At 42.6% G+C, this 15107-nt stretch overlaps 2 protein-coding genes across 2 annotated transcripts in view; both read right to left on the reverse strand.

Moving 5' to 3' along the window:
- The window catches only part of LOC145989867 (chaoptin), an 838754-nt gene that overhangs the window by 223811 nt on the left and 599836 nt on the right, over positions 1-15107 (reverse strand). The window lies entirely within an intron of this gene.
- On the reverse strand, positions 11789-13757 carry LOC145990487 (uncharacterized). Its single transcript, XM_083126181.1, has 3 exons — positions 13014-13757; positions 12342-12818; positions 11789-12268 (listed from the first exon to the last, which is right to left on the reverse strand). Exons 1-3 carry the CDS (start codon positions 13755-13757, stop codon positions 11969-11971), a joined length of 1521 nt encoding a protein of 506 aa, XP_082982307.1. The 3' UTR covers positions 11789-11968.

Raw genomic sequence — 15107 nt, forward strand, 5'->3', positions numbered from 1 at the left:
TAAGTTCCATACAATGAGCAGTTTTTTCTCAATTCATGTTTTTATGTGGAAAATTGTCATTTTTTAAAAAAACAATTGAAATTCGATTATCTCGAAAACTACTAATTTTCGGACGGGGTATCATATGGTCAAATTTATTGCAAATTATGTGGATATAGGGACACATATAAAACATATTCTATAATAAATAATAAATAAATAAATACAATAAATAATCAACCATTTGTGAAAGTATCTCTGTTAAGTGTGGGTTTTATAGCATTTTTATATTCCAAAATGTTAAGATTAAAATCAATATTTGGATTTGTGGATGTTATTCTATTATACATACTACTCATTCTAATTAATGGTGATTGTTTGTACTTTTCAGTTTTAGGGATATTATAAAGCAATAAATTTCTTATTCTTATTCTTATTCTTCTTTCTTATTCTTAAATTACTCGTACATATGCTAGCATTGAAACATATTTGGTGAAGAAACTCTCTATTATCCAACAACCCAGGTATAATTTTATAAAGAAATATCTGTTGTCCTAATTCTCATCTGTTGCCGAGTGACAAACATGAGAATTACTGCTGTAAAAAGCCATACGAAACTCTGTTTGAGTATGCAGATATGTTGAACCTCTTGTAATATAGATATCTCAAAAACTTTCTTTTGCAGTTGTTCCATTTGTTTTATGTGGGTTTTGTAAATTGGCGACCAAACAATAGATGCATATTCTAGTTTGCTTCTAACTAATGCACTACCAAGAAGCTTGATAGAAGTAGTACTGATAAAAAACAGACAGTTTCTTATTAGTAAACCCAAAGATCTACGTATACGCATTATTTATCAGCCAATGGTTGTGTTCATTTATTTATTTAATTATTTCGGCTTTATATACATGGCTAAGCTAAGGCTACTATGCCTTTTCTTCCACTTAACCATATACTTCGATATTTTCTTACATCGCATTGCTAATAAAATAAAATAAAAACAAGAATTAAAATGAATATATAAAATAATAGAATTTATAAATTAAAAGGAATATAAAAATAATACAATTTATAAACGCACACACACACACACACACACACATGCCTACCGTTTCACGCACATAAACAAAAATCAGGACAGTTTATATTACACACACACATACATTCTCGGCCATAGACATACACACGTGCATACACCTCACTTATTACTTCAGCAGTTTATTTGTTTTTACAGCATATTAGCGCAGATGATACAATTCAACCTACGAGTGTATCAATATACGCTGTATAAAACACACCTTATTACTAAACCCTGTCCCAGCTAACTGTGGAGTAAGGCCGCTCATTGCGTCAGAGAAGCTAGGGAAATCTATTGGTCAGGGCAAAGCAGTAGACACTGATGGGAAGACTGGCAGCTTCAGTCACTTTTCCCCACTACACGCAATTCCGTTCCTCTCACATGTTCATTGGTGGAGTCGTCTCGCATCACTACTTTCGCAGACACTTGTTTTCGTTTGCCTGCTCCACAGTTAGCTGGGACGGAGTATAACTTGGTTGTCTTTACAAGCAAGTACATAACACTACATTTAAACATAGTCCAAAACAGTATACATTAACAATAATTCTTTAAATATTACACATAATCATTTTTGTGTCTTACTTCTTCTTCTGTCATTTTCTGCACCTGCTAATTAGTGTAGGAAGTCAAATATTTAATTCTGATAATTTAATAGATGTAATTTTAAAATGTTTCCAATGCTTAATTTGATAACACAAAGGTCGGTCAAAAAGTAACGCACAATCCACTGTAGCTCAGGAATGGTAAGGACTAGGGAAATGAAATTTTGTAGTTAGAAGCAGTGGTCCATTACCACCTAACCAACACCTAATTCCATGTCGAGAAGAATCCAGCAAATCGGGATATGCAAGTTGCATCACAATAACGCACAACTGCATGCTGCAATCATGACAGTTCAGAAGATTGGCCACCTGGGATGTGGTGCCACAACCCCCATACTGTCTTGAACTAGCGCCATCGGATTTCTATCTGTTTGGACGACTGAAGACTCATCTGCGTGGGAAACAGTTTGGAGATGACAACGAGCTCATTGCCTGTGTGAAAAAGTGGTGTAAAGATCAACCGGAAGAGTTTTACGAACGTGCATTCGTGTCATGGAAACAAAGATGGCTACCGAAGTACAGTGAAGCACATGGATCAAAGGTCCAATGTTTCTACCTACCAAATTTCATTTCTCAAGTCCTTACCATTCCCGAGCTACAGTGGATTGTGCGTTACTTTTTGACCGACCTTTGTATTTTGTTACTTCATAGAAATGCTTGCGAACCCAAAAAAATCCACAAATTTCCGATTGCACACATAACCAAAGTGTCCACGTCCGAGAGAAGCAAATTTCTAGTAAAATAATAATTTCCCTCCAAAACTACCACCTCCAGTTTTTTTTTCTCCAGAAAGAAAGAACGTGCAGGATACGATACATTACAATGAAACATTAATACCTATGAATGAATAATTCTTTTGTTTCTAATTTTATTCCCCCACCGGTTAAAACAGTGGGTATCAAAGCCAGGAACAAAGGCTGGTTCTTTGTCGAAACCGCTTTTGCACCGCTGCACCAATAAGGTTCAAGGGAATGACAGCTTTTTCTCTGTCTAAAGAACCTCCGACAGAAGGGGTCGTTGCATAGTTGCACGTTCTGTTGCGGACGGAACTGGAAGGGGAGAGGGGATGGAAAGTGGAAACAGGGTACTCGGGAAGGGAGGGATAATCTCGGTGTGGACAGATTTATGCCACTTATTCCAGATGGCAGCACTGGAGGTGGCCTCTTGTGGTCCAATTAACAATAGAAACGCGGATGGCGATAAGCCGTCTACTCCTGCTGCGCGCTGTGTTCGGTTTCCTTGCCCCAAGCATCGTTGTGCAGCGAAAAATGCAATCGTGTAGAGGTTGATTTTTTTTTGTGACTGCTCTAGCGTGGTGAAGGTTTTTTGAAAGAAGAATTACAAGATGCAAAATATTAGGCATAACTTATTGTTTGGATTTGCACTGCTGTGATGTATCTTTCTGCCTGTTTCCCTTCCTCTAGCATCTCTCATTTTCTCTCTGGCTATCTCTCCCTCTTTTATTTCGCCTCTTTCTATCTCTCTTTCAGTCTTTTTTTTAACTTTCTATCTTCCTGTACATTAATCTCTTCCTCTTTCCCCCCTCTCTACCTCCGTTTTTCACTTCCCTGCCTCTCTTTCCCTTGTTCTTTGCTTCTTTCTGTCCCTTTCTCATTCTTTCCTCTATCTCTCTCTCTTGGTCTCTTTCCCTCTGCTTCATTCTCCCTCTCTCTATCTCTCTCTGTGTGTGTGTGTGTGTGTGTCCGTCTCTTTCGTTCTGCCTCTTCCTCTACCTGTCTTTCTGTTTCCTTCTTTCTCCCTATCTGCCTCTCTTTTCTCTCCTCCACTTTCTCTCCTGCTTCTCTCTCTCTGCCTCTTTCCTCCTTTCCCCTTCTCTCTTTCTCTCGAACTCTTTCACTCCCTCTCTGTCCCTTTATTTTACTTTACTACCGACTGACAAAATTATAACGAAATTGTATCATCTCCATTACAGAACAACCTCTAATCTCATTTCTAAAATGCAGTGTTCTATCTGGTAGACAGAATACTGGCACTCTCAAATCAAAGTATCTGAAATTACAATAATTAATTACAGCATAAATACCTAACCAAACAACTATTTCTTTTTAGAGAAGTTTCAACATATTAGCCTTTGTAATGATGCAAACTTTCAACGCAATGGTGACAAACGTCCAATAAATATATGTCAAACTTTAAAGGTCTCTCGTGAAAAAATGAAATCTCTGGGACTCTCTGGAGCAAGCCAAAGAAAACAAGTCTCTGCGCAAGTAGTGACTCGCGAGGACTCGAGCAATGAACGCGTGACGTTAGCAGCAATGCGTATTGCTTCGCTCCACCTATTCGCTGCGAGTTCTTGCTCCACAGTTTCCCGGGACAGAATATAAATGCTGAGAGTTGCAGCTGTTTGAGAACATTTGGGCTGATACAGTGCATCCCCCGTGTACGGTTTGATGGCTTCAGATGGACGAATATTACAAGGGGATTCACGAGAGAAGGGGACTCCCCGAGACAGAACCGCCAAAACTAATAGCCCACGACGTTCTGCCGCGGCCTAACAACAAACGAAGAGAGGAAGAAAGCCAATAAAAAAAAGAAGAAAAATGGAATAAAGTCGGTGAAAAAAGGAAGCAGAAGCTTTTCCGAGACGGGGAATCCCCCGGACAGGCTCTTCCACGCGAACACTGTCGAGAGGGAGTCCCAGAAGATCCCGCAATTGGCCGGGCCCTGTGACGGAGGGGAGGAGGGGGGGGGCGGAAATTTGATTTGAGCAGGGGCAGCTCCGCTAATCCCGGCCCTATCGTATTGGATTACGGTTCGGGAACCTGCACAAGGAACGGGATCGCGGTGAATGAGCACAAAGGGGAGAGTCGAGGGAAAGGAGGATCACAGGGAATGGAAGAGAGGAGAATTATTGATTCGGAAGGAGAGGGACTGAAAGAGAGGTATTGCGCATCTGAAAGACGAAAGAGAAACGAAAGGCTCTGACAGCCACACTGTCCACGTACGCTCGCCAGCAATATTGGATTGGACAAGATCGAAACGTATTCGAGTTTCGTTCGATTGATTGATTTGGTGTATTTTAATTCACTTTTGTGTCACTTTTGGCTAGACGCAAAGATGAGGATAATTGATGATATGATGAAATTGATGAAGGGACACTCACAAACCCAAATGTACAGAAAACAACATGAACCCCACAGATAAAATTATAGTGAGTCTAGTCGCCTGAGCCTCGCTAGTCTGCAAAGTGAAGTGTATAGTGTAATATATGGAAGAGTGTTTTGATGAAGTTCACAGTCTGCACAGTTGAAGTGATAACGGAGAAGTGGAATTCTTCGCTCTGCCAGTTCTAAGATTTGAGTAGTTAAGGGGCGTCTGTAGTACGACAACATCAGCTATGCTTAAGAGTCGCCGCTACCGACTGCTCGTATTTAACGTCGGTTCAAATGCAAGTAAAACTCGGAAAATTTAAAATCTACAACAAAATAAACACACCATTTCATACCTTTCCTGTTGATCTCCGTTGCGGAATGGTTAGCAGAGCGCACTACGGCGGCAGGGGACCCGGGTTCCAGTCCTGTCCTGCGCATGAATGTTCTTTGTGATTGTTCCATCACTCATCTTCGTGAATAGCCAAAATTGTCAGAAAGGGAAAGTAAAATAAACAAATTCAATCATATCCATCCAGCACTTTCGTAGTTCTACACGAGTGACACATTTTATTTTGGGTTCAGGACTTATTTTCGTCATCAATTAATACATCAAAATGTATATAAACGTCCACTTTCAATCTGTAATGTTTCGTGTATATTCACCACAAATTCCAGCGCCAATGTATCTAAATTAATCAGATTCATTCAGATTGAAAAAAATTGGTACACTTTTTGAAAAGGTAAAAGCTTCAGATATGACAGACACATGGAGAGAACGGTAGAAAATATTTTCACTCAAAGATTGGATTGCAAGTTAGCACAGAGTCATCGCCTGTCTTCATCTCCTGATAAAATGGCTACAGATACCTGTTGGTGGAATTCTCTTCATGATAACTTCTACTTTCATTGAACTCGGCACCCAAAACACTATCAGAATCAGCTGGTTTTTCAGGCGTGTGAAATCAGAGCCGTGGCGGTCCACTCTGTAGGGTGTCTGAATGCTACACGGAGGACTCAGGTTCGATTCCCGGGGTGGGAAATTTCAGGTGGGAATTTTTTCAGCGGTTTTCAGGACATCTCTGGAAATAAAGGCGGCCGGAGCGTGATGGTGGTCACGGCACTCCAATCAAGTGCCGAAGGATGAGGAAGCTTGTGTACTTCCTAGCACGTTCGTGACCTTAGGATCAAAATTATTGAGCACAAGAAAGGTTGGCAGAAAATTTCTGAGATTTCTTATTAAAGCCCACTTTCTCGCTCGGATAGGCTAATCTGGACTAGACCTTCAGGTGAAAGTGGGATTTGAACGACTGTGCAATGCGACTCATCCAGTGATCGAACCCGGAACACTTTGATTACAAGAGAACAGCATTATCAAGTTACGTACAGATGGGTTAATAGGAGCTGCTGAACTTAAAAATAGGAACCAATTAATTGATTTCAGTTCACTTTATGCATAGTAATGCTAATCGCGACTGGACCTACAGTTTAAAGTGAGATCCGAACCACTATGTTCCTCATCGGGTATCGAACCCGAGACCCCTTGATTACAAAGCGACGACGCTATCACTGCGCCATCGGGGAGGCAACAAAAGTAGGAACCAAGCTACTGAAACGGGCCCTACAAAGAAATCGAACCCTGTTCCTCTTGATTACAAGACCAATAACGTAATTAGGCACGTTATGAGAAAAAATAGTGGCATACCTAAATGAAGTTATGATCCGAGCGGAGGTTGAAGAGAAAACATTCCACTATTATCAAATGAGGAGTTTATTTTCCCACACTGTGTCGGAATTTCCGCGGAACTTGTTTCAGAGAAAGAGAGAGAGAGAGAAAGTGCTTTCCCCACTTTCTCTCAGGGATGCGAACCTGATAATCCGTGCCATATTTCCCTTCTCTCTTATCTCCGTTTTGGGTCCTTTGGAGTCCGATCGCGAAAAATATTTCATCGATTCTTCCCGTGGGGGAGCTCATCAGCCGGTATCCTCTGCTGTTGCTTCTTTCTCCGCGGGGAATACTTTACCCAATCGATGTAAGCGAAATATCCGACGCCATCGGAATACCAATGAACAGAAGGGACGGGATTTATGGCTGATTCACTGCTCCTTGAATCAGACACCGGAATGCCTGCGGAAGGCATTGGCCGCGTGGCAGGGGAAGGGTCGGGTACGGTGCCACCTCACAGTGATTTCATTCTCTGTTATTTGAAGTAGCTGTTCTACATCTTTACACGCACCCGCCGGACTGTGTAAAGTTGCAAAAACTTTCGCAATCGGACTTCTCAGCGATTTTTGCAACGAAGAGAAACATCATTTCACTTAGCATTACCAATATGCATATGTCAAAACATTTACAAGTTTGGTTGGGTTTATAAATATACACAGCAACACCAAATAACAAGCTTCAAATATGGGTCATATTTTAATTTCCACCTTTCCGGAAAATCAACTCATTGTGTACACAGAATAAACAATATTTTGAAGCACAACATAAATAATTACCATTAAACTTGCATTTTGCAAAATCTACAAAATGTTTACATGTTCTTACTTTTTCTTCCAACCGTTTGGAGGCGCTAGTGAACTCTGCATTCGTCTATCCAAATGGGACAACATACTTCATACTTCTTTTATTATCGTATTTTCTTATTACTTTTTTTTTTCTGAAAAACATTTTATGTCAAAAGTGTGAGGTGGGTCTATTTCTTTGCACGCAAGTGTACATGCATGTCAACAAAAAACGAACACTCTACATTATTCTCTTTCGTTCTATTCTATAAAGTGTTGTGCATACAGGTTGGTCGTGAACCACAAGTTCAACAGAAATGCGTCAAACTGTTGAAATTCTAGAAATCACTGACAAGACCGTTACAATATGTACGTTGATTGTGAAGAATCATACAAAATAGAGAAGGAAGTCATATGTTTTGTCCAGGATTCGAATCCAGAAGGCATCTGGTAAGGCATCCAAAAGTAAACTTTCCTTCCCCATAGTACTCTAGCGGTGGTATGAATTTGAGCCATTGACAAGAAATGCTCCAGTACAGCTCAACGTTCATGAACGTCGCTCCACCTTGAAAAATCCCAGCGCCGGTCCTGGAAATGACCACTGAACCAGAGAGCACCTAAAAAATATTTCATCCATCTTGAACCCACCCCAAGAAAAATTTCTGGCGACGCCAATGTTCCAAGGCCGTGTCCATCACCTATTGTCGAATGTAACAATATCCCTAACTTTTTGTGAGGAATGTATTTCTTGCGGGTAGGGGTTCAAATCCCGGCATAGTGTCCTTTGTGAGTATCTGCTCATCAATTTAATCCAATAGTTACACACCCTCATCGTTGCGATTAGCCATAGTGGCAGAAATGCGACGTTAAATAATAAATAAATATACCAGTAAAGAATGCCAGTGGTAGAGATATAACCTGTTGGATTGAAATCCTATGTTCTATAGCTTTAGCGTATAGAAATATTTTTTCCAGTCTCTGAACAGTATATATACTCTGTCCCGTCTTTCTCTGGAACAAGGCACCGCATAGCGGCAGAGAAAGGGGGGAACCGAGTGGGCAGAGCGAAGCAGTACACACTGTTGCAAAGTCTGGTAACAGCAGTCGCTCTCCCCTCCACGCAGTCCTGTTCTCTCTCGCCTGTTCATTGGTGGAACCGTCTCGTGTCACTACTTGTGCAGAGACTTGTTTTCGCTCGCTTTCTTCAGAGATGCCAGGGACAGAGTATAGAGTCTCTGCGTTTGCCAGAAAAGGAGAAAAGGCCTTCTTAACCATGACGATATCCAGGAAGCGAAAAAGCAAGACATTTTTAATCGCGAGAGAACTGGAATGGAGAACAGATACAAAAGGAAGGTGCAACGTCCGCGCGCCGGAGCACTGTACACTACACCACGGAGCGGTGCAAAAGTGTACCCATATATGCTAGCTTGTAGCCAGCCGAGGACATGGACTCAAAGTATCTCAGGGCTTGCGGGGTTTAGTATGGAAAGGTCAAAGGTCAACTTGTAAATGTTTATTTATATTTATACACGCATGTAAATAACCTGTTTAGCACATACGCTCTTAAATCCTCCTCAGTGAGGTACCTGGGCAGTATTAGTATTCTTATCTAATTTAGGGGGGGGGAACCAACTAGTACAGGTAACCAATAGGAACCTTGGTAGTCGTCACATGCCACGCCGCCTGGGGACAACATGCGAAAGCGTCCAATCAATAGCGAGGGACGGGCCAAGGGCCCGCGGTTTCACAAAGGTGTTGGTATGAAAGGACGCCGCAAAGTCAATCCAGCTACGACAAGGGAACGGTTCGGTCCCTTGGTATGTCCAGTCAGTAGCAAGAGACGGCAAGGTACAAAGGGAAGGTCTGGAAGCACCCAGGAGACTTGGGCTTGGGCCGCCACGACCCAAGGTTAGCACACCAAGCTCTTATGGAGCAGACCAGGTAGGTAGGCAATCTGCTTTTCTTATCCTCCTCCTTCCTTCTCAAGGAAGCTATTGGATCCCGGTAGGGGGAACATCCAGACTAGATCTGGGAACCAGGTCTTTCGCAGTCGGCATCTGGCAGTCGACTGAGCTCCGGGCCTCGCTGCTTTGTTTATATACTGTTTGGTGGCAGCACTGAGGCGGGTGGAGAAGATCGGAACTAAGCCGGCTGCAGCGTTGCAAACTCCCTTCAAATCACGAGATGCAACTCGTGCGTTATAAAATATCAAGTTTAGCATTGTAAAAACCACTAGCATGTGGCGATATAAACTTAACACTTGTGTGCTAAACTGAACACGTTACATTAAAGAAATTACAAGATAAAGAGATTCAACAATGCAAGTTACAAATTAAACAACAATTACTGCACAAAAGATAACTGAATGAGTAAACCACGCAGGGTATTTAGCATGCTTTCTTTAACCAAAACGTGTGTGCCATAACAATATATGCTTAACAACAATGCACTCAAAATTAGATAAATCAAAAGCGTAAGCCTCGCAGGGCATTTCGCAAGCATTAATAATTATATATTTAAGAATATGGCTATCACGCAGGATAGCTACATGTGATGACCACGCAGGGTCGTTACATATGCCCCCTGTCGGGCAAAAATTTTGAGGAAAATTAAAAAGTTTAAATTTTCAGAAAATTTTTGGTAAACCAGAGTCTATATCTCTTTTACTCTTCAATCACTAAGTCTTTTCTTCATTCACTATTTGTCTTCTCCGTTCGTGGGAACACCTAAAGAGACGAAGGTTGTCAAAATTCACTCGGTCGACTGGGTTCTTGGTCGTCGGGTTCAACAGCAGGGCAGTGTTGCTTCGAACATCCGAGGCGACATAGGGGCCAATGTACACCTCAAACAATTTGGCGATAGTCCTATTCTTTCGGGAACTTAACTTGTGATTCCTGACAAGAACCAAGTCACCTTCTTCTAATTGAAGAGCGTTTTTTTTTCATTCTTCTGTATCAACAATTGTTGAGCCTTGCTAGAGGGTTTAGATAAGGCTTCGTCGTAGAGATGGTGAAGTAGTCCAGAACTTCATTAGACAGGGATACACGGAATAGCAACCCAAGAGGAAAACACTTTGAAATATCTGAGACAGGGTGCATGGCAAGTTAATCAGCGAACTCATAACCAATAAATTCATAATGAGACACAATATTAGCTGGATGAAGTTCCAAATCTTCCAATCTTCATTCTCCAGTAAAGCCATCAGGAAAAACGGTAAAGAATGCGACTCGTAAAGAACTGTCTCGGCACACTGCTTATATCCAACATCCTTCAATGGTACGAGCTTCTCAAGAATAATCTCCAAATTGCGTCTCAGCACATTTAGGAACTCCTGCTTATGGGAATCAGTCAAAATATCTAATACCTCTACCTTCCTTGAGAGGTCAGCGGATTTATACATCTCAGCCTTCTCTACCTGGCCTACGTGGATGTACCGCACAGCTTCAATATCCAGAGGATTCCCTTCCTCATGTTCAGGAGTCTTCCTGAAAACCAACTCTGCTGAGTGCTGTCTGAAGCATGACATGACTTCAAGAAGATTCGCAACATATTTCTTCAACATAAAAACTGCAGTACTAAAAGATATTCCGCCGAATTCTAGCTCTACTCGCCAACTTCCAAAAACTCGCTTTCTGTGGGTACCAGAGAAATCAACTAATCTTATTTCTGGAACCTTTTGTACCTGAATGCCTGGTATTTGATCCTTTAGTTTAGTCCAGACCTTATGACTTAGAATTGAACATTCGCTCCCGGTATCAATTACACAGTTTATCGGTATTTCTATTAATTTTGCAGACACTGCTGGTGATTTGTAACTGGTCTTCGATGCTCGAGCAGATTTCAGATCACTTTGCAAATTTATTTCCTCTGTTTCGGACAATTGAAAATTTACTTTTAGTTCCTGGATAGACCTTTGTGGTCGCTCCTCCGAGGCCCCTTGCCTAAATGGGAACGAAGCACCTAGACAAGGCTCTAGTTTGTTTGACTAGACTGTGACCTTTGGTTATGCAGGAAGTCCCGGGTTGTCTCTAGGGCTTCCTCCTGCTCAGAGGTCAAGTCTTCTCTGGTTGGTGACTGCCTTCTAGTCTGTTCTGCATCCCGAGGTGAGTATCGTCTAGGGGAACTCCCATCCTGATAATTCCTTATATCAGGGAAGCTTCGACCTCTTTCTGGATAAGGTCGATTAAAGTTCCTCTGACCATCCTGTTGGCTGCGGTCCGCTCCTCTCCAGCCTTGTCTTCTATAAAACTTTGGAGTCCTCGCAGCATTCCTTTCTCTACCGCTGGTTCTGGTCTCGATGTTGCGGACTTTGAAGCTCTTATTATTGATTCCAGACTCTTTACTCTTGGGGTCTTCCTTATTTCTCCAAGCATCGGGATCGTCATAGATGTCGAAGTCCTTGAGAAAACTGGTCAATTCATCAACTGATCTTGGAGCATGCGCAAGGCAGAGGTTCCGGATACGATACGGCAGCTGTCCTATTATTAGATTCAGCACTTCACTTTCGCTGAAATTGTCACTCAAGTTTCGATAGGCAGCGTAGATGCTCCAAGCGAAGCTCTCCATATTCTCGTGGACTGGGCGAAAATATCGTCGATTTCTTACGGCAGTTAACTGTCTTTGTTTGGCTTTCTCAGAGGCAAACTCCTCCTTAAATCTTAGGCAAAAGTCGGCATAGTTGACAAAACTATCTATGTTTCCCGCCAGCCAATGTTCCGCCTTGCCTGCAAATACTCTAGGAAGTAACTCAAGTCTATAGTGCTCAGGTATCTGCATAAGCTCGAAACTGACATTGAGCTCTCTAAGGTACTTCTCTGCCGATTGGGCCTCGATATCGCCTTTGAATTTTGGTATGTGGGCGATATCAGCCATCCTAGGCATCTTGAAATCGGCTCTACGTCGAGGAGGAGATCCATCAGAACTGTCTCCCTCTCTAGGTCGCTTGCCTCTATCTGTTCGAACTGTTCTTTCGACGCAGTAGGGACTTTGCACTACTCTAGGAGGTTCAAAGGTGACCGCTTCCGGGTTTAAGCTTCCACCCCGTTCAATAGAATCCGGGAGTACATCTGAAGTGGCTTCGGTTTGCAACTGCAGTCTTTGAAACTTATCCTGCAGCTCACCTACTCTTCTAATTATAGTTCCAGTTTGTTCATGGATCTCTCTTCGAAGGGACACTTCCAGTCTCTTGGTCTCCTCACGGAGAGAGTTCACTTTTTCTCCAGCAGTTGTTACAACTTCTTCCCGGAGATTCCGCGTCAATGCATCGGCAGCCTCCTTCTGCTCTCGTACAGTTTTTTCCATCTGCTCGGTCCTTTCCCCAAGGGTTTTTACCACTGAACTAATTGCTTCGACAGAGGCCTCTATATGTTTAACCCTCTCGGGATCGTCACTTTCAGTTTCTTTCCTAGTAACTTCCCCTCTAGACTGGACCAGTTCTAAGCAGGTATCTAGATTCCTCTTCATCTGTTCATGCTCTCTTTCGATTTCTCCACGCCACTCAGCTAAGGGCTCTAGTTGTTCTTCTACTACCCTTACTACCTCCTGTTGGCAAGAGATCCGGATTTTCTCCAACTCTTCTCTAACACTTTCTCGTTGGTCAACCTTAAGCTGAGAGAAAAACGTTCGCAACTCCTCCCTACTTTTCTCGGCTTCTAGCTGCCTTCTTTCATTCTCTGCCTCTTTTTCTTTGTTTCTCTTTTCTTCCTCTTCTTCCTTTTCTTTCTTTCTCTTTTCTTCCTCTTCTTCCTTTTCTTTCTTTCTCTTTTCTTCCTCTTCTTCCTTTTCTTTCTTTCTCTTTTCTTCCTGACTTTCCACCAGGACACGGATAACTTCTAACTCCCTTTCTCTTTTCTCTTCAGCTTCTCTCTTCTCCATCTCCCTTTTCTCTTCAGCTTCTCGCTTCTCCACCTCTCTTTTCTCTTCAAGAGACTTTATCAGAGTCCTAAACTGATGTACCTCTTCTTTTCTTTTAGCTTCTTCTTCTGCTTTCTCCTCTTTAATACGGGCTGTCTCCTCTTCCTTCTCAAGGAGTCTCCTCTCCTCCATGGATTCGACCACCTGTCTCAGCTCTATCAACTCTTTCTTACGAGTTTTCTCTAATTGAGCAGTTTCCCTTTTCCTTTGCTTTTCATCAATCTGTCTACGCTCTTCCTCTTCTTTCTTTTCTTTCGTACGTTCCTCTTTATCTTTCATCAACCACTCCAGCAGCCAATGGTCTGATTGGGTCTTACTTGGAAGACTTGGTTCAAGCAGGGACGCTACCAAGGGTGCTGATAAGCATGTTTTACACCTAGCCTCTGCAACAGTCTCTGAGGTCTCTTCTTGCCCCTCGCATATCCAATGGAAATTCTTGAGACACTGGAAACACTGGAAGGACTCCATCTCGGCTCCAGGATCATCACAGCATGCGAACCCAATCTCACCTTCCATGGTTTTTCTCCCTCTGCTCCGTAGACTCATTCCGGACGTTTCTTTTTCCATTTTGTCACAATCGTATATGTCACAACACTTTACCTTCGTGAATTCTGTATGATTTCTCCGAAAACACTTCACTACCTTCGTGAATTCAATGGACGAACACTGTCACTAACTCTTGCACTACAACCAGTGAGCCACTTCTAGTTCATATGCGGCTTCACCACCTAACTAATCTGACCCCACGTTTTACAAGTCGAGCCCTGTGTTTTTGCAAATCGGGCCCCACGTTGGGCGCCAAAAACTTTTGCAACGTCCGCGCGCCGGAGCACTGTACACTACACCACGGAGCGGTGCAAAAGTGTACCCATATATGCTAGCTTGTAGCCAGCCGAGGACATGGACTCAAAAGTATCTCAGGGCTTGCGGGGTTTAGTATGGAAAGGTCAAAGGTCAACTTGTAAATGTTTATTTATATTTATACACGCATGTAAATAACCTGTTTAGCACATACGCTCTTAAATCCTCCTCAGTGAGGTACCTGGGCAGTATTAGTATTCTTATCTAATTTAGGGGGGGGGAACCAACTAGTACAGGTAACCAATAGGAACCTTGGTAGTCGTCACATGCCACGCCGCCTGGGGACAACATGCGAAAGCGTCCAATCAATAGCGAGGGACGGGCCAAGGGCCCGCGGTTTCACAAAGGTGTTGGTATGAAAGGACGCCGCAAAGTCAATCCAGCTACGACAAGGGAACGGTTCGGTCCCTTGGTATGTCCAGTCAGTAGCAAGAGACGGCAAGGTACAAAGGGAAGGTCTGGAAGCACCCAGGAGACTTGGGCTTGGGCCGCCACGACCCAAGGTTAGCACACCAAGCTCTTATGGAGCAGACCAGGTAGGTAGGCAATCTGCTTTTCTTATCCTCCTCCTTCCTTCTCAAGGAAGCTATTGGATCCCGGTAGGGGGAACATCCAGACTAGATCTGGGAACCAGGTCTTTCGCAGTCGGCATCTGGCAGTCGACTGAGCTCCGGGCCTCGCTGCTTTGTTTATATACTGTTTGGTGGCAGCACTGAGGCGGGTGGAGAAGATCGGAACTAAGCCGGCTGCAGCGTTGCAAACTCCCTTCAAATCACGAGATGCAACTCGTGCGTTATAAAATATCAAGTTTAGCATTGTAAAAACCACTAGCATGTGGCGATATAAACTTAACACTTGTGTGCTAAACTGAACACGTTACATTAAAGAAATTACAAGATAAAGAGATTCAACAATGCAAGTTACAAATTAAACAACAATTACTGCACAAAAGATAACTGAATGAGTAAACCACGCAGGGTATTTAGCATGCTTTCTTTAACCAAAACGTGTGTGCCATAACAATATATGCTTAACAACAATGCACTCAAAATTAGA

The sequence above is a fragment of the Lepisma saccharinum genome, chromosome 7 (genome assembly GCF_977018435.1).
Source record: "Lepisma saccharinum chromosome 7, izLepSacc3.1, whole genome shotgun sequence".
NCBI classification, from domain to species: domain Eukaryota; kingdom Metazoa; phylum Arthropoda; class Insecta; order Zygentoma; family Lepismatidae; genus Lepisma; species Lepisma saccharinum.